Raw genomic sequence first — 22,474 nt, forward strand, 5'->3', positions numbered from 1 at the left:
GATGAAAAAAGTCTTAGTATAGCATGTCGTCCAAAATGATGGAAAAAAGTCATAGTATAGCATGTCGTCCAAAATGATGGAAAACGCCATAGTATAGCATGTCGTCAAAAATGATGAAAAAAGTCATAGTATAGCATGTCGTCCAAAATGATGGAAAACGCCATAGTATAGCATGTCGTCAAAAATGATGAAAAAAGTCATAGTATAGCATGTCGTCCAAAATGATGAAAAAAGTCATAGTATAGCATGACGTCAAAAATGATGAAAAAAAGTCTTAGTATAGCATGTCGTCAAAAATGATGGAAAAAGTCATAGTATAGCATGTTGTCAAAAATGATGAAAAAAGTCATAGTATAGCATGTCGTCCAAAATGATGAAAAAAGTCATAGTATAGCATGACGTCAAAAATGATGAAAAAAAGTCATAGTATAGCATGACGTCAAAAATGATGACAGAAAGTCTTAGTATAGCATGTCGTCCAAAATGATGAAAAAAGTCATAGTATAGCATGACGTCAAAAATGATGAAAAAAAGTCATAGTATAGCATGACGTCAAAAATGATGAAAAAAAGTCTTAGTATAGCATGTCGTCAAAAATGATGGAAAAAGTCATAGTATAGCATGTCGTCCAAAATGATGAAAAAAAAGTCATAGTATAGCATGTCGTCCAAAATGATGAAAAAAGTCATAGTATAGCATGTCGTCAAAAATGATGGAAAAAGTGATAGTATAGCATGTCGTCCAAAATGATGAAAAAAGTCATAGTATAGCATGTCGTCCAAAATGATGAAAAAAGTCATAGTATAGCATGTCGTCAAAAATGATGGAAAAAGTCATAGTATAGCATGTCGTCCAAAATGATGAAAAAAGTCATAGTATAGCATGTCGTCCAAAATGATGAAAAAAAGTCATAGTATAGCATGTCGTCAAAAATGATGGCAAAAAGTCTTAGTATAGCATGTCGTCCAAAATGATGAAAAAAAGTCATAGTATAGCATGTCGTCAAAAATGATGACAAAAAGTCTTAGTATAGCATGTCGTCCAAAATGATGAAAAAAGTCTTAGTATAGCATGACGTCAAAAATGATGACAAAAAGTCTTAGTATAGCATGTCGTCCAAAATGATGAAAAAAAGTCATAGTATAGCATGTCGTCAAAAATGATGGAAAAAGTCATAGTATAGCATGTCGTCCAAAATGATGGAAAAAGTCTCAGTATAGCATGTCGTCAAAAATGATGAAAAAAGTCATAGTATAGCATGTCGTCCAAAATGATGAAAAAAGTCTTAGTATAGCATGTCGTCAAAAATGATGAAAAAAGTCATAGTATAGCATGTCGTCAAAATTGATGGAAAAAGTCATAGTATAGCATGTCGTCCAAAATGATGAAAAAAAGTCATAGTATAGCATGTCGTCAAAAATGATGACAAAAAGTCTTAGTATAGCATGTCGTCCAAAATGATGAAAAAAGTCATAGTATAGCATGACGTCAAAAATGATGACAAAAAGTCTTAGTATAGCATGTCGTCCAAAATGATGAAAAAAAGTCATAGTATAGCATGTCGTCAAAAATGATGGAAAAAGTCATAGTATAGCATGTCGTCCAAAATGATGGAAAAAGTCTTAGTATAGCATGTCGTCAAAAATGATGAAAAAAGTCATAGTATAGCATGTCGTCCAAAATGATGAAAAAAGTCATAGTATAGCATGTCGTCCAAAATGATGAAAAAAGTCTTAGTATAGCATGTCGTCCAAAATGATGAAAAAAGTCATAGTATAGCATGTCGTCAAAATTGATGGAAAAAGTCATAGTATAGCATGTCGTCCAAAATGATGGAAAAAGTCTTAGTATAGCATGTCGTCAAAAATGATGGAAAAAGTCATAGTATAGCATGTCGTCCAAAATGATGGAAAAAGTCATAGTATAGCATGTCGTCCAAAATGATGGAAAAAGTCATAGTATAGCATGTCGTCCAAAATGATGAAAAAAGTCATAGTATAGCATGTCATCCAAAATGATGGAAAAAGTCATAGTATAGCATGTCGTCCAAAATGATGAAAAAAGTCATAGTATAGCATGTCGTCAAAAATGATGAAAAAAGTCATAGTATAGCATGTCGTCCAAAATGATGAAAAAAGTCATAGTATAGCATGTCATCCAAAATGATGGAAAAAGTCATAGTATAGCATGACGTCAAAAATGATGAAAAAAAAGTCATAGTATAGCATGTCGTCAAAACGTGAAAATTTCATAAAAAATTCCCAATGTGCAAACTAGGGCTGTCAAAATTGCTCAAAAATGACATTCGAATATTCCTTCTAAAAATAACTCATAGGTTCGAACCATTCGAATTTTTTTTTTCGCATTATGTCCACAAGAGTTCAAACTAATACAAGGACCCCCGACCCGTCAGGCCACACCGCTCACGGAAGCGCTGCGAAGAGCCTCGAAGTGAAGCCAGTTTCCTTTCGGTGCCCATGTTAACCGTTGTCATCCGCCGCGCCGCACAGCTCCGTGGCCGGCTCTGGTCTATTTTCTGCGCGAGCCGCGAGCGAATGCGTCAAGCCGGGTGACAGAAACAACAGCTGGGAGCAGAAACGCTTGTCGACCAGCATGGAGAAATGCGCGTCTGATGTGAACGGAAGTGCTCTGGCTCGTGCAAGAATTTCGGTGCGCTGCACTTCGCAGCACCTCCACATGAGGTGTGGCCTTATGCAGTGCTTTCAGTGCAGCGGCCCAGGCCAACGCCCACTTGCAAAGAGGACAGCTGCGGTGGTTTTTTTTTTTCTTCTCCACAATCGAATATCAATTTTCACATTCGAAGGTCCAATTTTTTTTTTCAAATTCGAATTTAAATTCAAATTTAGAATATTCGTTGACAGCCCTAGTGCAAACTGGACCCTCTTTACATTATTTGAACCTCTAACACAAATGTACATATCTTAAGAAAACATGCCACGGGGTATTTCTACTTTTACTTAAATTAATGATTTCAATAGCACTCTCGGCCACAGTGTTGGACAAGTGGAAAATTGTACTTGTTTATTGTTTCTGTTATAGAGGTGAGGTAATGAGTTGGAGTAAGTGATAACAAGTGATTAACATCTTTGACTTCTTTCCTTAGGAGGAGGCTGCAGGTCTACAGGCAGCTGCAGTTGGACAGCCTGCCACAAGAAGGTAAAGTTAATCTAACTTCAGTTTGTGTATTACTTGATTTTTTTAATTGCAAGTTACGTTATTTTGTATGTGAAACTACTGCAAAACTGATCTTTTACCCACAACCATAACATCTGTTCCCATCCAGGGAGGAGAGGAGGGATTCTTCCCCACAGAGACCCTTCTTCTACCGGGTTCTACGAGCTGCCTTCCCCCTACACCTGCTCTTCTTCATGCTGCTGGTTCTGGCCTGCCTGGTGCCTCTGTCTGAAGAGAACTACAGCTGTACACTGTCCAACAACTTCGCCCGCTCCTTCTACCCCATGCTGCGCTACACCAACGGCCCTCCGCCCACATGAGCACTGCCACAACACCCAGCGAGTTCCCATGATCTGGGGAGGACTGACGGACTTAATCAAATGTGAGGTTGTAATCCTTCACAGTGTGATGGTGTACATTTAAAGACACCTTCTCCCTGCCACACAAGGAGGCACCACCCTTCAGGTGTAGAGGCCTCATCTTTTTTTTCTTTTTTTTTAAACTAAATATTATTGGTGTATTTAAATACGTATTTATTGATTGTGGAGTTCCACAGTTAAACAAAAAGAAGCCATATCACTGGTTTGTTTTAAAGTTTTGTCATTTTTATATGTAGAGTCACTGTCTAACGTCCCCACCAAACATCTCCAACACACGGTGCAAAGAGAAAAAGGTCTTGAGATTTATTTTAATACCTACAGTATATTTTCATTTTTGTACTTTCACTACAGTCTGTGGGATCTAATCTGAAGGATAAACGACAGTTCTTACCAAAGCATCCAGAAATTAAGTACACCAGCCATTTTCTACCACTGCAGCTATTTGTACTGTTTTTCATAGAAGGCAGCCTCTTGTTGTTAGCACATTTTGTACAGAAGAGTTGATTTAGAGATATTTAAGAAGAAATGATCTGTAAGATGAATTTTTTTTTTTTAAATGATGGCAGTGACTCATCTGCAGACATGCCTTTCTGTAGCCAACTGAACAACCGTAAGTTTATCAGATAATGTTCTTTATGTTACTGATGATTTTTGTATATAAGGGCAAACTACTGAGAAAGAAATAGCTAAATTATTGTTTCTGCATTTAAGTTTGAGTGTGGCACTGAAATATAATCAAAGTAATTTGATTTTACAGTTTGAGATTTGTTCCTATGAGTGTGTGAACTTTATGACCAGTGGCTTGGAGGTTCAAGTATTTTAGCAGATCGCTGAACCTAAAAGATTGGCATTATGTAATTCTTGACCACCAGGGGGCAGAAAGTGTCAAAACATACCTTGCTAAAACAACAGCAAGTACTTTCAGCCAACATGGTAGCATTACAAACTGCCTACATGAGGCCCAGGCACACCAAACCAGCATCAAGGAGCTAGTAGCGAGGAAAGCCGACTGTTCCGTTACCTCACATCGCCTGCTTCTCAGCCACAAAGCTGCACTTGAACACACCACAATGACTATAACCAACAGCCAACTCGCATGTACATTCATGTGCCTGCATGAGAGGAAATAACTCTCCATAGCAGCAGGCGGCAGTAGTCTGTATTCGTCATTCAGAAAGGGGAACTAGAAGACCAACAGGACCATGGGTGTATAAAGAGAACTGGATACAGCATTGGAGGTCGGCCCCCATTCATTTCTATAAAAGTTGCGCGTGAAGCCAAAAAAGCTCAGTGTCTGCGGTATTAAAGTACCCAGATCTCCATACTGTGGGGCCCACAGAGCAAGCACACTAGAGACTTGCGGCAGCCGAGCTGTTACCTTCAGATTTAGCGCTCTGCTAACTTGAATGGTGACAAATATTTAATCATGCGTCTCTTTTACACTTTAGAAATGAAAGTGGACCAAATGGATTAAATCCTGATCTTGAAATGAGCCACTTCACAGGGGCTGACTCTCTCAAAATAATGTATCCACTGATTTACAGCTGTCTCTTTCCTGTCATTGGGAAAAGTCTATTTGGGTCCCATGGCACCATGTGACGGACCCAAAAGTTGTAGTTATGTGGTTTGGCCATTATGAAAATTGGCTTCAAAGCCTGGGGCACTTCCAGGAGGCCTGGATAGGACGGACTCGACATGCTAGTTAGCCAGTTAGCATATTAACAACACAACCTGATGCTGACGGAACAAAGGCTATTTACTGTGTGCTAGCAAACAAACACAAACAAGTACGAACCGTTTCTGCTGAAAGATCAACAGTTTAAAAAAAAAAAATCGTACCAAAAATAGCAAGTCGATCTTATACCCTCCGGACTCTAGTCCTTTGATTGGCAGTTCAGCTCAGTGTGCGAGAAGATAAAACAGAAGTGAGGAAAACAAACAGTGATTTCACTCACCGACAGGCTCCACAGGGCGCGGCAACATTTCAACGCGCTGAAGCATCCGAACAACAGAAGACAAGGGCCAACTAGTGCCAACAGTACAGTACAGGACACAGCACAAAACCAAGGGAAAGATGCTCACCAGCATCACCCGACGGCTCGGTATGTCAGGGCCCTAACACATCCAACAGACACAGATTCAGCCAACTGATCTTTCTGCAGCTATAAAACCAAAACGGTTACCTGTAACAGGCTTAAAGTTCAGTACAGCTCTAGAGTTAGGAGTTGATCCTCAGTGGGTTTAAGTTGCAGTTCATTCATTGTAATATCAAAAGTATTATCTACGTTCTAAAGAGAGGTTCATCTGTGTTGGGATTTGATAATAAGTCCTGTGTTGAGACATTAACAACTAAATGGCTGAGTCATCTTATGTTAAATGATCTATACTTTACCCTTTTACGAAGTTTATAAGTTTAGAACTTACCCAATGCTGTCCCAAGTCCTCCGAGCCCTGTGGAGTAAAGCCCTGCAGACATGACACATCCAACAGGTTAAAACAAAACCTGACATTTAAAAGTACAGCTTTTGGTTTATATTATAAAGTAAATGAGTGATTTACCTGAACGCTGCTTTAAAACTCTTGAGTCATGCAGTTGAAGGACCAGTGTCAAAACCTCACGAGTCAGACTTGGAGTAGAACATGAATGTAAGTGATCCTTTGGGCATTAAATGTAGCTGTGTACATGCACAATCAAAGATCATTAAATGTTATTATTATGGATCCTAAATGTTAAAAAGTGTGTGTGATTTGATTTGAACTTCAGTGTTTGATCCTGATTTGTACATACTCTCAGCCTCACCTCACACTCAGCAGAACAGAAACAAACAACAAACAGTGTGTAAAGTTTGATTTATTTTGTGAACTCTTATTTATGGGATGTATAGATTGTCCTTTTTTTTGATTGACAATAAACTGTGTTTGCCATGATTTGTGGTTGTGTGTTTACGGTATCGCTGGGTTAGAGAAAGACCCAGGCTCAGAACGGACAGGCAGAAACTTACACAAGATATGAATGTGTGTGTGTGTGCGTGTGTGCGTGCATGTACAAGCTACAGACATCAGGAAAGAAAGGATAGTGAACATGTATCTGTCTATCAGCAGTAGTAGGACATTCTGGCACTGAGGCTGGATTTACATTGGCAGAAAAGTGGTACAGCTCTTGAGGAGACGTCCAAAAAGGACCTAAATGATGCGTTTGGGGGACAAATCCAATTTTGTGAAGGATCGACTCTTTCAGTTTGTTTGGCCCGATCAAAGCAAAGTGATTCAAACTTGGATGGTGCAAAATAAGTGACTGGTTTCTTCCTCCAGGAGAACAGTGGTGTGGTTAATGAGAACATAATCAAAACCACCATAGCAAATAAAACACGAGGCTTTAAACGTGTAAGAGGACAGAAAGTTTAAGCCAACAGTTTCTGGTGTCTGTGAAGCCAAGAACAACAAAACAAGCCAGTTCTGGACTCATGCTTATATTCAGCTCTTTGTTCATGTGGTATCCATTTGGGAAGTGCATAAATCAATGTGAAGGACACTGATAATTTCATCATGTTTAATTAGGTTAAATAGGGCAAAGACAAAACTTCCAATATGCAAATCTAATTCCTAAAACAAAAAGGGAATGTTCAGAGAAAATCTGTAAGTACTTCGGATTCAATAATAATAGCAACAACTAATAATATAGCCGCAAGCGTCAATCCAAGGGTTCAAGCCCTTTCAGCCAACAGAAGAAAGCAGGTTTTTAGCTTCACAAGACTGAGCAAAATACGTTCTGCTTTTTTATTTGTCTAAAGAAGTCCCACCATTACAATGTAAGCAGCATTTTAATAACAGCACAAAAAATCTCACCACTCGCCCCCTTTTATCAGAAATGAACGAAACTCGGTCTGTACGTTCAGATGTTAGTACTTAAGGTGTCCATCACGTTTAGTTTAGTTTACTTTATTTGGATAGGGACAATGCACATTAATGAACACTGATCAAACATCTCTGTAAACATGCCGGATTGTAGCAAAGCTGCTAATTCGTTTAATCTGGACTGCTCAAAGGACACTCAAGTTATGGCCTATTTCCTGCTAAATCCTACCCTTGCCAAGGTTTGTCATTAATGCCGATCTTTCATCATTTGATCGATCTTCATCGAATTCAAGTTCTATTCATTTGACCGTTTTTAAAACAATTCAGGAGGCCGAACATCCAACGGTCCAAGAGGCATTTTTGTAGAGCTATTAAGCTGGACGTGCGTGTCACATTTCAAATTATTCGGGCTCAATGAGTGAGGGGCGTAGCCTTTCCAATGTCAGCCTTACAGCTCCACCATCTGGCCCATTCACGTAAATTTTGGTAGGTATGTTCAAAACACCACTTCAGATGTCTCCATGCTGACTGGGTTGATGGTTGGTGCTGTGTGCTTGATCTGCAAACTTTCTGTTGCTGCTGTTACACAAGTTTGACCCAGTGCTGCTGCTGGTAGAGTTCCATGGGGTGTGCTAACGAGCTAATTCTTATCTCATTTGTGGTCTAAAAAACCACAGAATTGATCAAATTCAGTGCCTCACACAGCTATTTTATAAGCTACTGTAGGTGTCATATTTTCCAGTTACCATGGGAACACAGTCGGTTTCATGTTAAGTAGACTGGAAAAACGACAGACGCGGACGGGCTGATGTGTTTGAGAGGGAGAATGCGTAAGAGCAGGGCGTGCAGGGTCAAAAGTAACAAATCATTATGTGGAAGGTAATGCTGATGTTGTGGCACGAAATATAGCGTACTGTTATCTGTTCGATATATTTACATTTACCTTTTAAGAGTTTAGCCTGTCATCAACCGAAGTCTGTCAAGTTAAATTAGACTTTGTTCAGTTTTGCTGGTGGCAGGGGTTTAAGAGAAAAAATTAAACAAATTTTTGGTGAATCCGGTACAGATAATGTACTTTCTACGAGTACGTAAAATGTGTCAATATCTGCACCAGTGATGAAGGAAAATCCTTATATGGGTAGCTCAATCCTGTGTTTGTTCTGTAAGTAGTTTTCTAATAAATAATTAGTAATGAAGTAGCAACTAATTAGTTACAGGCTCAACATAACTTCTGGTTTGGTCCCACCCATTTCCAGTTTAAGCCACACCCACACCCGGTTCTAACCCCACCCATTCCAGGTACATTATACAGATAATTTAGTCTGTGGAACAGATACAGATACAGATAATGGTTTAGGTGCTCATCCAAAATGCCAAACTGAGGCTTCAGAGCAGTCCACAAACCAACAGGTGAGGTGTGTTTCCTAGATTGAATCTTTGCCACACATGCAGTGTGTAAATCCAGCCTTAGTTTAACCAGATGTACAGAGAAGAAAGCTAGTGTTAACAGTCATCGTGTTAAAAGGCCACAAACTGCTGCATCTTGACTCCACTGCAACTTGTAGTTTGTACAAAGAGAGTAGAAAAATCCTGGATGAACAGGCACAGATTAAAACACCAAAGTACACAGAAGTAGTGAAGGAGAAAAACACCACAGTGATAGAAAACACTGCCCCCTTTTTTCTTTTAGCTGTATGACCAACAACCCTTATGAGAATGGATGTGAACCGTGTTGACTACATGCACCTTTCTGTGAGTCACTGCAGATCGTAGTTTGTTCTGACGTTACACCAAGGTGAAAAACGAGATACAAATACAGTATATCAAAAAAGAGCTCGAACTGACTGGCAGAGGTTCAGCGATGTCCTCGCGAACACCGACTGTAGTGCACATTCACAAGAAATATTAATGCACGCAAAATATACATTCGATCAAAACTTTTTTTTTTTCAAAGACTAAAAACATCTCGACAGGAGAAAAAAAATGTTACCTCACAAAAGCACTTTTTAAAATCCTTTTTTTTGTGTTTTTCCTCTTCTCTTCCTCTTCACGATCTTTGGGGGACGGAGAGCCATTAAGGGTTCAGTCTCAGTTTAGTCTCTTTTTAGTCCTGTCACCCTTATCAGGCAGTTTCCATGGCAACTCGATCAGCCATGATGTAGTCTACTGGTTCCACTGATGGACCTGCGTCTCCTGTATCCACTGACCAGTGCTCGGATGGCTGTAACTGTGAGGGAGAGTTATACAGTTATTTACCAGAGGTGAAGCAGATGAGTACATTTACTCAAGTAAATCTTTTCCGTTCAACTGCACCTACAGCATGAAAACTGTTGATGTGAGTTTTTACCTCACACCAAATTTCTTCTCTTCACTATGAAACTTTATGAAAATTACTTGAATAACTTTTACATTTACATCAAGTTGGTGGCATTACCATTTAAGTTTAACTAAAGATCAAAGTTTTCCCTCCACCGCTGTGACTTACTCGTTGCTGTCCATGTGAGCCGCCACTAAATTCTGAAAAGGAGGAGAGGACTGGAGGGGCAGAGTCTGCAGGTGTCTGTCAAGCATCTGGGATTCGGCAGGTCCATGTGGAGGCACAGTGGTGTGGTCAGCAAGGGTCTGCTCTGAACCCGGCTGCAGGTGAGACGGGGGTTGGGGAAAATGGTGCTGGTGCTGGTCAGTATAAGATTCAGAGCTTGGCGAAGATGACGGTTGACTACTGCTGCTGAACGTGCTGGAGTCCAGCATCTCCAGGAGGAGGTTGTACACGAGCACCACGTTCTTCCTCTTCATGGAGGACAGATGGTCCATGCCTTTGTTACTACAGAGGAAGAGAAGACCAAAGAGACCCTGAGCGAGCGGACAGAGTGGATCACAAGTCTCAGAGCTGTGGTTTGTGTTTCTAACTTGTGGCGTTATTTTAGTATCTCAGGAAGGATGTGGAGGAGTTTGGAAACAGCTGATACACTGTAGACGAGCTGGGTGCTCTGTAGCAATAGTAACTGACGTCTTTACAAACCAACACATTGGTGGTTTCTGTGACTGTGTAGACGTGTGTTTTGTGGAAGCTACTGTGTCCCAATATGTGGGTCAGTGTTGTTTGCAGTTGCCTCCTGCTTTGTTCTGCATCTTGGAATATTGATGTTAATTGACAAACAGTCCACCTGTTAACATTGTACATCCATCCATTTTCTAACCACTTATCCTCTTGGGGGTCACTGGGGGCTGGAGCCTATCCCAGCTGACACTGGGTGAGAGGCAGGGTTCACCCTGGACAGGTCACCAGACTATCACAGGGCTGACACACAGAGACAGACAACCATTCACACTCACACTCACGCCTACGGACAATTTAGAGTCACCAATTAACCTGCATGTCTTTGGACTGTGGGAGGAAGCTGGAGCACCTGGAGGAAACTCATATCCATGAATTTTTTATTATAAAATCTAACTTTTAAAAGGGAATTTATCAACCTGAGAGGTTTCCTTATTAACTAGAAAAGTGCACTCAGAGTCCAGAGCTCCGCCAGGCAGCCACCCCAGCTGACCACAGACAATTTCTGCACCATTGAGACGTCCTTGAGCATACAATCACATATGTGCACACCAATTATTAGGCTGATTGGTCCAGTTCTTTGCAAGATTAGCTATGGACAGACAAACACACTCACACACCTGCATCCATGTGCGCACACCAACACATGCACAAACACAACCAAACACACGATCCCCTCCTGGCATAATCAAGTGAAAACATTATATTTAAGAATGAAAATCCCCCCAAAATTAGATACAGATCTGACAGGATGGTACGCTCCTTCGTGGTCTCCAAATTTTAACCCTTTGGGCTCATAAAAGCTTCTAAAACCAATTCCATAATAATTCCCAAAATGAATATTATTTGTCTTGTCTGTATAGCTTCATAAAGCTGAATTATTTATTTTTTAATTAGTGTTTAAGTGTCACATTTCTCTTTAACTTAAGCTAAAAAACACACTGACTACATTTCTTGTATGAAAAGTTCAGTATAAATAAAGTTTTATTACCATCACTATCAACTAGGTAGCAGCCTGTGCATGTCCAACACAAATTTCCTTCGGGACTAAATAAATGAATCTTGAATCTCGAATCTTGAATCTTGAACTGCAACAAGGATGTTTTTATTGGCTTTTTGGAAAGTCTAAAATGTCGTGTCTGTATGTGATTAATTAAATCTGTTGAGCACTGAGGTACGAATGCATTTGTGAGAGTGAACTAATAAAACAGATATAAAGCTGGCCAGTGTTTAAACGTCTCAAAGTATGCATGCTTTTTCGATTCCCCCCTCTGGACTCTGCTGCGGATTGACTGTTTCCTGCCGTCTCTGGCTGTACCTGACGTGGCGGATGTGGGAGAGCAGCATGGTGAGGTGTCCAAGGCGCAGAGTCTGCTGCTGGGTCGACAGGCCCAGTTTGGAAATGGCCCAGACCAGAGCATCGATCACGGAGTCCAGCAAACGCAGCAGCTTGTTCCTGCTCTCCAGCTCCTCGGCTGTCTGGGGGGGGCTCGTACACAGATCTGCAACACACAGCACAGCAACATTTTAGCAGACTCACACGTTTGTCATTTTTACATCAGAGGTAGAGAGCGAGGAGGAGCGCACACCAAGGTGGGAGAGATGCTGACCGTTGACGAAAAAATACAAATTTGAAAAAGATGTCAGGCGCACACTCTAAGACTCGATGCAAAAATATTTTCTGTTATTCAAGTACCAACGTTTCAACTAGACCGTCTTCATCAGGGCAAAACCATTAACGATTCAGGACTCCCTACTGTGTGATCTGACACGAACTTTTAATGGACTTAATGAACTGAAAAACACACAGTTGAGTACAAGCACAGCAGTTTCAACAGCTTTTAACCTGCACTGACATGTTACCTGTTCCTATAGTTAAGATCTGACATAATGGCAGGATATCTCCTCTTAGTACTCTAATATTTACATCTCGCCCAGTGTCAGCTGGGATAAGCTCCAGCCCCCCTGCAACCCCTGATGGGATAAGCGGTTATGGAAAATGAATGAATGAATGCAGGCACGTATGCAGCATTATTTCTCCTGTTAAAAACACTAGGTAAAGGGTTGGTGTTTCATCCGTTTTTTGTTTTCCACCTGGTAAATTAGGATAAACAGGTTTTTTATTTTCGTTTCTGGTTTTCTTTAGGTCAGATTAGTAACGTTTACAAGCCCTTCGCCTTTGTAGTCTGACTCACGTTTTTGTTTGTACAAAATGTTCACACTCCGTTAATAAATAACTTTATTTTGCTGAAAAGAAGAAAAGAAAATCTGGTTTATTGTCGCCTCCCTTTCTCTTTACAAGCTGGGTTGTAACATGCTCAAACGACTTATCTGCTATCATAAAATCCTGTTGTCTGTTTGCTTTCAAACCACAGAGTCCTCTCGGATTCGTAGTTTGGTCTGGGGTTCACATGTTGAGTCGGCCCCAAAAAAAAAAAGCCTACGGGGCCGACGTGGGTCATCAGTGCGTGACACACACGAGGGTGGCAGATGCTCACCAATGGCCCAGTGCGGGTCCAGGGTTCCACTGACAGCTTTCACACCAGCCCAAATGAACTGCACTACCATGGCCAACAGACGTTTCGTTTGAACCAAACTAAAACTGGTTAAATGTGAAAGCACAATTAGACACATCAGAACCAACAGACTTCACCGCTCAGCTAATATCTCCATCTTTCACAGCAGGACAAAGTTAGAGAATCAATGACGTTCTCCAAATCCAAATTCAGTTTACACTTAAGAATGGCCTTTATTTTAATCAACACGGCTGTTTTCGTTCATCTTCCAAACACTGCACTTAGCTACAGGTTTGACTTTCAATAAAACACTTGTGTATTCTGATCCACAGGTAGAGAAGTCCACAGGTTTGACTGGCAGCTACCGTCTTTGACTAAACATGGTTAATCAAAGTAAAGACAGTATTTTTTATACTCTGGGTCAAAGTGACAACTCTTAACAGTAACCAGAAACTTAAATTGTGCTTGCTGACATCTTCCTGTCTGGCTCTGGACGCCGTGCATGTGATAAGACTGAAAACCGAAAGATTATAAATGGTACAACCCCATCTGTGTGTCAATCCAAGCTGTGACATTCACACAACCAACAAACAATCACATGCTAACAGCTGTATTTCTTTAATTTAATAACAGCGACCACCACTTGGACACTTCAGATGAAAGACTAAAGGGCAGCAGAAAGTTTAAGCTGTCCACCCACCAGGACAGACTGAGCTGTTGAGCCACAACCTTCCATCTGTCCAAATACATAAATCCTTAAATTCCTCCCTGTTCTCTTTGACTTTCAAACTCGATTTCACTTCTTTCACAATCTGTTCTTTTTTTTACCCCAGCTGCAGAGGAGCAGAGTCAACAGAGAGAACAGAGTCTGGCAGGGACCCTGTGTGCGTCTGTGAGGGAGGAACTGTGTTAAACTCTGTTAGGACATGCAGAGAGGTCGCTCACCTCAGTGAAACCTGTACAGTGATCACGGGCGGTGCTGGGAGAGGACGCAGTGACCGCCAGGAACACGTGAAAGGTTAAAAAACAAAAGCGTTGCACCAATAAAGTCCATCTCCACAGGTCATTTCATCCAAAGCCTTCTTCAAACGAGCCGAAAGTTCTGCCAATCTGACTTCTGTGGGAGGATCACCTAGACTTTTAATAAAACCATATCCAAGGACTCGTGTAGAGAAACCCTGGAGCACCAAACTTGGTTGCAAAATGGTTTTTATTATGAGGTTCTCCATTACTTACACTAGTCTTTAACTAACTGAAAAAGGAATATGAAGGCTTTGTATCAGTGTATCAACCACCATGGTCATTTAAATCTAACATGTTGATGTAATGCCACCTGTAAGCAATGCAGGGTTTCCCACAAATAAATTTATTTGTGGATTTTAAAGTGGGGTGTCAAAAAGAGGCATAACTTCTTTCAGTGTCTTACAACCAAATCTGTGACAACTGTATACAATCTGAAATCCTTTTTGTCTTCTTTTCCTCAAGCCCAGCTCCGACCAAAGATTCACAACGAGACAAGATGAAACAGGCAACTTCTTGCAATGCACTGTTCTACAACGTTCTAAAAACCTGCCTGTTCACACCAATGCAACTAAATGAGATGGTGTATCATCTCTATGCAACAACTCTCTGTACTTCGGTTCTGATTTGCAGCTTTTCAGGTTTATTTTATGGCTGAATATAATTTGTAGCTTCTTAAAATATGAATGAGGATAGTGATAGTGAGATACTGGCTACAGCTGCATTTGTAGTGATGAAACAGTGGAAAACAGAAACAAAACGAGCATCAGATGGACTGTGTTCATAATAAATACACCACAATAATATAAATAACCAGCGCCAATTACTTAGTCAGTGAGTCAGTTAAGGCGAGTTCACATTACACAACTGGCCGACCAGTCTTGAGTCGCAGAGACTATTGTAATCTTTCGAGTGTTCATACTTGGCAACGTGTGTTTCTGTCAACGGGAATCTCGCCAACTGTGTTACGACCTGTGTGCACACCACAAGATATCTCCACTGAACTCTCACCAACAGAGCCCAGATTATGCAGTGATGTCACCAAACTAGGTTTTGTCACGCCTGAACAAAACAGGATATTATGAAGTTCCCTGGTGCTAAACTTTACTTGTCAACAGGGATGTCCGACAGCTTGGAGGCGTGCAGGTCATTTGCGCCCTGCTCTACTGTGGACGCTGCCATTGTTGTTGTTGCTTGCCGGCTCGTCCTCTTCACATTTCTTTCATCCTCCTGCGTGCTGCTCTTTGTCAGTCGTGTCAGTCGTCTCAAGTTTTCTAGCATGCCAGATATCCAGTCCCAGTCGCAGACGAGGGGGCAACTTGCTCGTAGGCTTGTTCACACATGAGGACTCGTAGTGGCAGACTATCTGCCGACTCACCTCTGACCAAAGGTGGCTTTCAAGATCCTCTGCGACGTCAAAATCAGGGTGAAAATCGTGTAATGTGAACTAGGCTTTAGTCACCATCTGACACCGGCACACCATGAGGACAGAAACACAGGGCTTAGCGGGGACAGAGCACCTGCCACAGCAAGCAAACGCAGTGTGTTTGCTTGCTGTGGCAGGTGCTCTGTCCCCGCCGTCATTTTGACTTGACCAGCAGACTTCACTACAAGCCGACTGGCTGTAGAAACAGGTGACGTGCCTTACGTTTTAAAACCAGCCACCAGTGATTTGACCAGCAGAGTTGCAGGTGACACCATCAGCCGAGCTCAGACCGGCCAGTTCACACCGCTGCAACTTTTCTCTGCAACGTTCTTAAATGGTTTCTTTTCATTGCGAATCTTTGGTCTGAACTGGGCTTCAGAGGTTGAGGAGTTATGAGTAAAAATGTTGTGTGTTGCATCAAAGGCAATATGGTGGGGCCATCTGCAGCCCAGCTTTGTAGTTTATGGCTTAACTTTGCACCACATCTATAAGACATTAGTTGAATAAGACAATCAAATGGAAACAACTTTAAACTAAATAATGATGTTCAGTCTGTTTTTTTTCCTGCTCAGATCTGTTCCATCATGTGGGTCAGATATGTAACAGGTGTCATTGACCCACTCAGTTCCAGATCACAATGTCAGCAACCACAGCCACGCAGAGCGACACGCTTATCAGGGTTATGTAAGAACCAAAAACACATTCTGATACATGGATTGGAGAGGCTCGCTGCAAACACACTCATTTGTCACAGGGGAAAAAAAAGTGAAGACCGCGGTTTGTCTGTGTCAGCAAAACTCACTGTAGTTAAGGAGAATCATTGCCTTCAGACAGACGTACTCCTCCCTCTGAAGCTTCAGCTCACGAAACCGAGAGGTGGCTGCCAGCAGCATGTCGAAAATCTCCACGATGCCCTCCACACACTGTCCCTCCTCCCTGCGGAGACACAGATGGAGACAGAGGGTGAAACTGAGAACATAGGAAAGTCAGAGAGAAGGGATGACATTAACAAAAGAGAAAAGCAGCAGAGAGATTGTGAAAAGAGGAGGAAAACTAAATGATAAAACACAGAAGGGGAAGAGAGATGAAGAGAGGAGCCATCGCCAGAAGACAAAGAGAGAATATGTGATTTAGTTTTGGCAATAATGTAACTGTAATGTGACGTTTATGCCAATATGATTTATCTAAATTTGACTGACAAGAGAACATGGAATGAAAAGTGGAAGAAAGATGAAGAGGAAGGGGAAACAAAAATTTAAAAACAGATGGAAAGAAAAAGAAAAAAGGACAAACAAGAGAAGACAGAGACAGACGAGAGAAAGATTGGGGCTGGGCAATAAAACAATCTCGAAATGGGATTACAATAAAATGCATGTCGATGACGATGACAAACTATAGTTAACAGACAGCTGTCAGTCAATCTGCAGCATTTGGGATGCACGTCATTGTATTTTTCACTGCCAAGTTTGTGCCAAGGCGAGTGAGCCAAGGTGAGGACATGTAAATAGTAATAATAATTCCTTTCACTTCACTGTTTCAACTGCTGGATGTGAATTCATAGTCCTGAAACTAGGTTATCATACTAGCATCTAAAACAATACCTGATCCAGCTCAACAACTTCCTTGTTGGCAGGTGTGTTATCACACATGATAACACTGCAGCTTATTAGTTGGCACAGAGAGCAAACTAACTGTCAAAGTGAACCTAAGTGCTCTGATACTGATGTTTTTTTACCATTGAACAGCACATTAAAGATGCAAAATGAACTCTGAGGATCTGGATCTGATCACTGGCGTTACAACTGTGATGCAAATTTATGCGGTGTACAGGCGCTGGATGAATCAACTTTACTCAGATTCCTCACATCAAGTGTTGATTGGTTACAACATTTACTATCGTCCTGTTATCTTCAAAACTTTGCACCTTCAACTTGACAAATTCTGTTTCAGAGACACCAACAGCAAATGGTTTCCAACTATGCAGTTCACAATGTGGTGACTTCTCTCTATAACACATTTTTGTCCTTTGAGTCTTAAATACAAACTGGCTGAAAAGGAAAAGAGTAATTTAGTATAAAACCATGCGGATAATTTAGTAAAATAGTGATGGAGAAAAAAGATCCAAAGGGCACAAGGGGAGTTGATTAGAGACAAAAAAATCTGTTTTCTGTGTTTGTTTGAGCCTCTTGTTGTGTTAAGTAAACGGATTAGCATCCAGGATGTTTTCCTGGACTGTCCAAGGAGAAAGGGCTACCACAGGCTGACAGGGACCACTCAACAGAGAAAAATAAGGCTGTGTTATGAAAACACATCAAGGTTAACCTAAGTCTATAGTGATAGTTTCCGTGGCAGTGGGGGAAGAAAGGTCAACACTAAACTCACCCCACCAGTCGAGGAAGAAAGACTTCCTACTGTCCTCACAGAAATGTAATCTCATTATCTCAGTCTACTTTCTCTTTGTCACACCAGGAACAGGCTGCATTATTCTGTATTTTTCTTTTTGTTAAAAGACCAAACCCAACAATGGATGTAACAAGTAGAGCCAGATATATCTTACAGGGCTCTACTAGTGTCCACATAAGATGAAAAGCGGTTACCCACGTCTGTCTGCAGGTTAATTATGCCACCCTTCAGTTTAGTAGTAGTATCAGCATTATGTTGTGCCACAGCAAAGCTAATGAGTTTTTAATTTGGCAATTACCACTGGTAAGGCCACCCTGACCCATGATGGTGTTGCTGTTTAAACATCGTGCCCCCTTTCTGACCCCCCCCCCCGAACTGTAGGGCGGCTAGCTATCTAGTGAAGACCGGAGGGTGGGCAGAGGGCACCATGTTTCCATATGCTGATGCACCAAATTGGCTGTCTGTCGGCAAAGCCAATAGAAAATGACATTACAGGCGAAACATAGACAAAACAAGACAATAAAGTGTAACCACCTCTAAATGGATAATGCTTCGATATGCGGCGATAAGGCTCACTGAGTCAATGGAGCACCAAACGAAAGGTCTCGGAATTCATGTCATTTTGCTTTTTTTTTTTTTTCTCCTAAAACTTTACCTGGTTTATAGTCATCAGGCTATCAAAAGCAAAACTAACCAGAACTGACATCCCTACCATTAACACACTTTTTGGTTTACTCTGCCTCAATCCCTCATACGCTATCCTGTTGCCCCAAAAACTCACTGGAGCACCAAATGTGGATTAATCCACAACTGTAAATACTCTCCTAAAAAATGCACAATATCCTCCTGTTTAGAAAATTACTGACCTTTATTAAAACATAAACTTTGTATTTGTTCTCTGTATTTAAAGCTTTTAATCTTCAGGAGGAACCGGTGGGCTTAGGGCTGAGAGCACACACAGGAAGCCAGACAGCTTTGAGAGACACACTAACGTTGTTGGTTTGGGTCCAGCTGTTGGATTTGTTGACAATAAGAAAATTATACCACAACAGCAAACATAAAAACTTATAAAATGTAAAGGAATATATATAAAAAACATGTCACCATCATAGACAATGCACTCACACAAAGACAGCATGTCATGTGTGTTTGTGTATGTTTGATTCGGTCATGCACACCTTTCTGCAAAATGCATTAACTACAGTTACAGCCAATAATCTGAGCTTGACTTCCTGTCACCAGTCCTCTGCACTTTGAACACCACAATGAACATGATGATTTAATGTGTCATTAACTGGTACTGCTGACAAATTACAGGATCACAGGTTTACTAGGATTCGTAAGGAATCCACAGCGCTGGTAAAGTGGCAGCCTAATTACAGCATGTTTGCCCTGAATACAAAGGGTGAGGTGAAGTGCCAGAAGCTGCCAACCCTTGTTTGGCCAAAGTTGAAGGTCACTGTGGAAAGGAACAGGGAGTGATAAAATACAAGAAAAGAGTTGGCAGCTCAGGAGAATCAAAGATATATCTGCAACATGTGTTGCTGATATCTTCACTGTTTCAAGGTCTGAGTAAACTCCCTGCTTATTGTGTGATGTCAATGCATCAGACTGTGACAACGTCGGGAGACTGTACTGTAACCACCATCACTGTTATGGAAAACATGGCGGCTGCACATGGGACAGTTCAAGTGCCATAAAATCTCAAATAAAGGGATTTCCAACACAGTAATGTGTGGAGGAAGTACTGCATAATCTAATTTAAAGGGACAGTTCGCCACAAAATCAAAAAATACATATTTCCCCTCTTACCTGTAGTGCTGTTTATCGGTCTAGATTGTTTTGGTGTGATTTGCTGAGTGTTGTAGATGTCGGCTGTAGAGATATCTGCCTTCTCTCCAATGCAATGTAACAAGATGGCACTCTGCTTGTGGTTCTCAAAGTACCAAAAGAATACATTTGAAAAACTCAACAGCAATGTCTCTTTCCAGAAATCTTGACCTGGTGACTCAAGATAATCCACAGACATTGTTGTGAGCACTTTCATGTCGGAACTATTTTCTTTCCAGCAAACTTAATGCACCAGCCAAATCATGGTGCAGAAGGAAGTGTACATCTACTCATGTATTAAAGTTCTCCTGTTCATGGCAAACATTAATGGCGTCCTCCTCAGCAGAGCTGTAACGTTAGCTAGCTCAGTGGTGCTCGGTGAGCTAGCAGTAGATGTATGCTTCCTTCTGCACAGTGATTCAGTTGGTGGGTGTAGTTCGGTAGAAAGAAAATAGTTCCTACATGAAACTGCTCACAACAAGGGGTCCGTCCCAAGTCTCTTAAATTACTGCTAGTTATCTTACCTAGCCGACTTTGCTAGCTGTTTAGCCCCTCCCACCTAGGAAAAAATGCGAGGAGCTAGCACTAGGAGTGATGAGCGAGCATTGTCAGTTTAAGAGACATGAGACGTCCTTTCCACTGAAGCGTCACGTGAAGCGACGTCCATTCCTGATGACGGCGGCACCACTGGATCTGCTCCGTAATGCAGCCGGCGTCTGCCGTTACTATGGGTACATCCCAAGTCTCATTATATTTGCTGACCAAAACAGTAGCCCCCACCCCCCGCCGTCATGACTCTGGTCACACACTTTTGCATGTAGCAGCTGCACATCACCGACAGTCCGATGAACAACACAACGGATTGTGACTGAAATAAACCTAATTGCAACATAACAATCTTGCATGAAATATCATGACTCTCTGAAGTAAGTACGTGAATTACAGCGATTCATTGCAAAGAACGCATGTAACGGGTACTTACTCTTGTACTGTTTCTCCGCCATCTCGTTCAAATGTGCCAGATGTAGAGGGCGGGTATTTATACATCATGGCATTCAGCTGAAAAACTCTTACGGATAGGAAGCTCTCGACCATCCTAGCTCGTAGCTGCTTAAAGCTTGCTGCTAGCTCCTAGCGCTAGCTCCTCGCTGTACAAATAAGAGACTTGGGACGGCCTAGAAGATGGCGGACCTCGAACGACTTCCGGTTCAAGCGAAGAGCTAGCAGTAGCACTATAAAATAAGAGACTTGGGACAGACCCAAGGTCTGTGGATTATCTTGAGCAGTGGTTCCCAACTGGTGGGTCGCAGTCCAAAAGTGGGACCTGGGTCCATCCTGAATGGATCACAATTGACTCACAAATGTGTCAAGTTAGTAAAAAAAAAAAACAACACACTTTATTTTGAAGTACAATGAATTTCCAGCACAGAGCTTTTATTTTAAAGTGCCGTTTCCTGCTGTAGAGTGAGTGAACGACAGACAGCTACGTAACAGAGGCCGCAAACTAGTTCAACGACACTGTGTGGACCTTTAACTAGAAACAAAGACGAAATCTGGACCCTGTGGCTGGATCAATTGGGTACCACTGATCTAGAGTAACTGGGTCATGATTTGTGTAAAGAGACATTGCTGTTGAGTTTTCCATATCTATTTTTTTTTTTTTTTTTGGCTCTTCGAGCACCACAAGCTGAGTGCCACCCAGTTCCATTATATTGGAGAGAAAGCAGACAGAGACCAACTGTGTGATCCTTTAAAGTCAAGCTTAAGACCCACCTGTTCTCCCAGGCCTTACGAATAGTTAGTAGTCAGGTTTCCATAATGCCTTTTGAAATGCTAAAGTACTTAAAAAAGGAAGAAGAGCAAAGCTAACTAAGAGAAACACTTCAACCCCCAGGTGACGTGAAGTATTCCTTTAAGCCCTGGTACGCAATATAAATGTTACTGTAGTTCACTGGTCTACCTGTCCCATCTCAGCCAAGCAGATCACTGGTAAAAGGACTAACTTCATATGTTCAAAACATACTTCACATTATGTTCAGGAAAACAATAAAGTAGTACTCGGTAACGTCACAAATAGCTTTGCTTTACCAATGCTATGACACAAATAGGGCTGCCACGATTAGTCGACTAATCGATGACTAATCGACTATCAAAAAAATCGGTGACTATTTTAGTAGTCGACTAATCGGTTTGAGTCATTTTTCATAGAAAAATACTATAAAAGTACCCTAAAATACTCTTATTGCAGCTTCTTATGTTCAAATATTGGCAGCTTCACACACTCTCCCATGACGGTGAACTAAAACCCTTTGGCGTGAGTACGAAACAAGACATTAGATGACATAATTTTGGGGTTTGGAAGTAACAGACCAACATTTTTCAATATTTTAACACATTTTTTAATAAAATGATTAGTCGACTAATTGAAGAAATAATCGACAGATTAGTCGACAATGAAAATAATCGTTAGTTGCAGCCCTAGACACAAACAGAGAAATCAAACAGAACTATCTTGCTTGTTCAGCACATTCATTTGCAAAACAACCCAAGGACTCATTAAAGCTGGCAGACATCCTGTACAGGGACATGAAGAAACACACTGCCTGCAAAAGTTAACAACCCTTAGCCTGCGGGAGTAGAAGTCAGAGGAGCCTGTCTCACAGAGACATTACCCAGTGATATCAGACCTGCGCACTGGCCCGTGAACAACTTCATGAAAACACTTAAAGCCATCCAACAAATCAGCTACTTGCGCATTAGACTGCTGATGACAGAAGTATGAAAGCTGCCA

The 22,474-nt window shown here is 41.3% G+C and overlaps 2 protein-coding genes across 5 annotated transcripts in view; one reads left to right on the forward strand and one right to left on the reverse strand.

Moving 5' to 3' along the window:
* Positions 1–6,503, forward strand: part of syne2b (spectrin repeat containing, nuclear envelope 2b) — a 220,340-nt gene extending 213,837 nt beyond the window's left edge. Inside the window, exons 128-129 of the mRNA XM_078175419.1 lie at positions 3,125–3,177; positions 3,305–6,503. Coding sequence (XP_078031545.1) covers positions 3,125–3,177; positions 3,305–3,515 — 264 coding nt within the window. The 3' untranslated portion in view covers positions 3,516–6,503. The remainder of the gene's footprint in view (positions 1–3,124; positions 3,178–3,304) is intronic.
* Positions 6,409–22,474, reverse strand: part of esr2b (estrogen receptor 2b) — a 53,273-nt gene continuing 37,207 nt past the window's right edge. For all 4 annotated transcript variants that reach the window (XM_033641812.2, XM_033641811.2, XM_033641810.2 and 1 more), the window contains 4 exons: positions 16,253–16,386; positions 11,807–11,990; positions 9,916–10,254; positions 6,409–9,657 (listed from right to left, as the gene is read on the reverse strand). In XM_033641812.2, coding sequence (XP_033497703.1) covers positions 9,594–9,657; positions 9,916–10,254; positions 11,807–11,990; positions 16,253–16,386 — 721 coding nt within the window. In that variant the 3' untranslated portion in view covers positions 6,409–9,593. The remainder of the gene's footprint in view (positions 9,658–9,915; positions 10,255–11,806; positions 11,991–16,252; positions 16,387–22,474) is intronic.

The sequence above is a fragment of the Epinephelus lanceolatus genome, chromosome 15, assembly GCF_041903045.1.
Source record: "Epinephelus lanceolatus isolate andai-2023 chromosome 15, ASM4190304v1, whole genome shotgun sequence".
Taxonomy (NCBI): Eukaryota; Metazoa; Chordata; class Actinopteri; order Perciformes; family Serranidae; genus Epinephelus; species Epinephelus lanceolatus.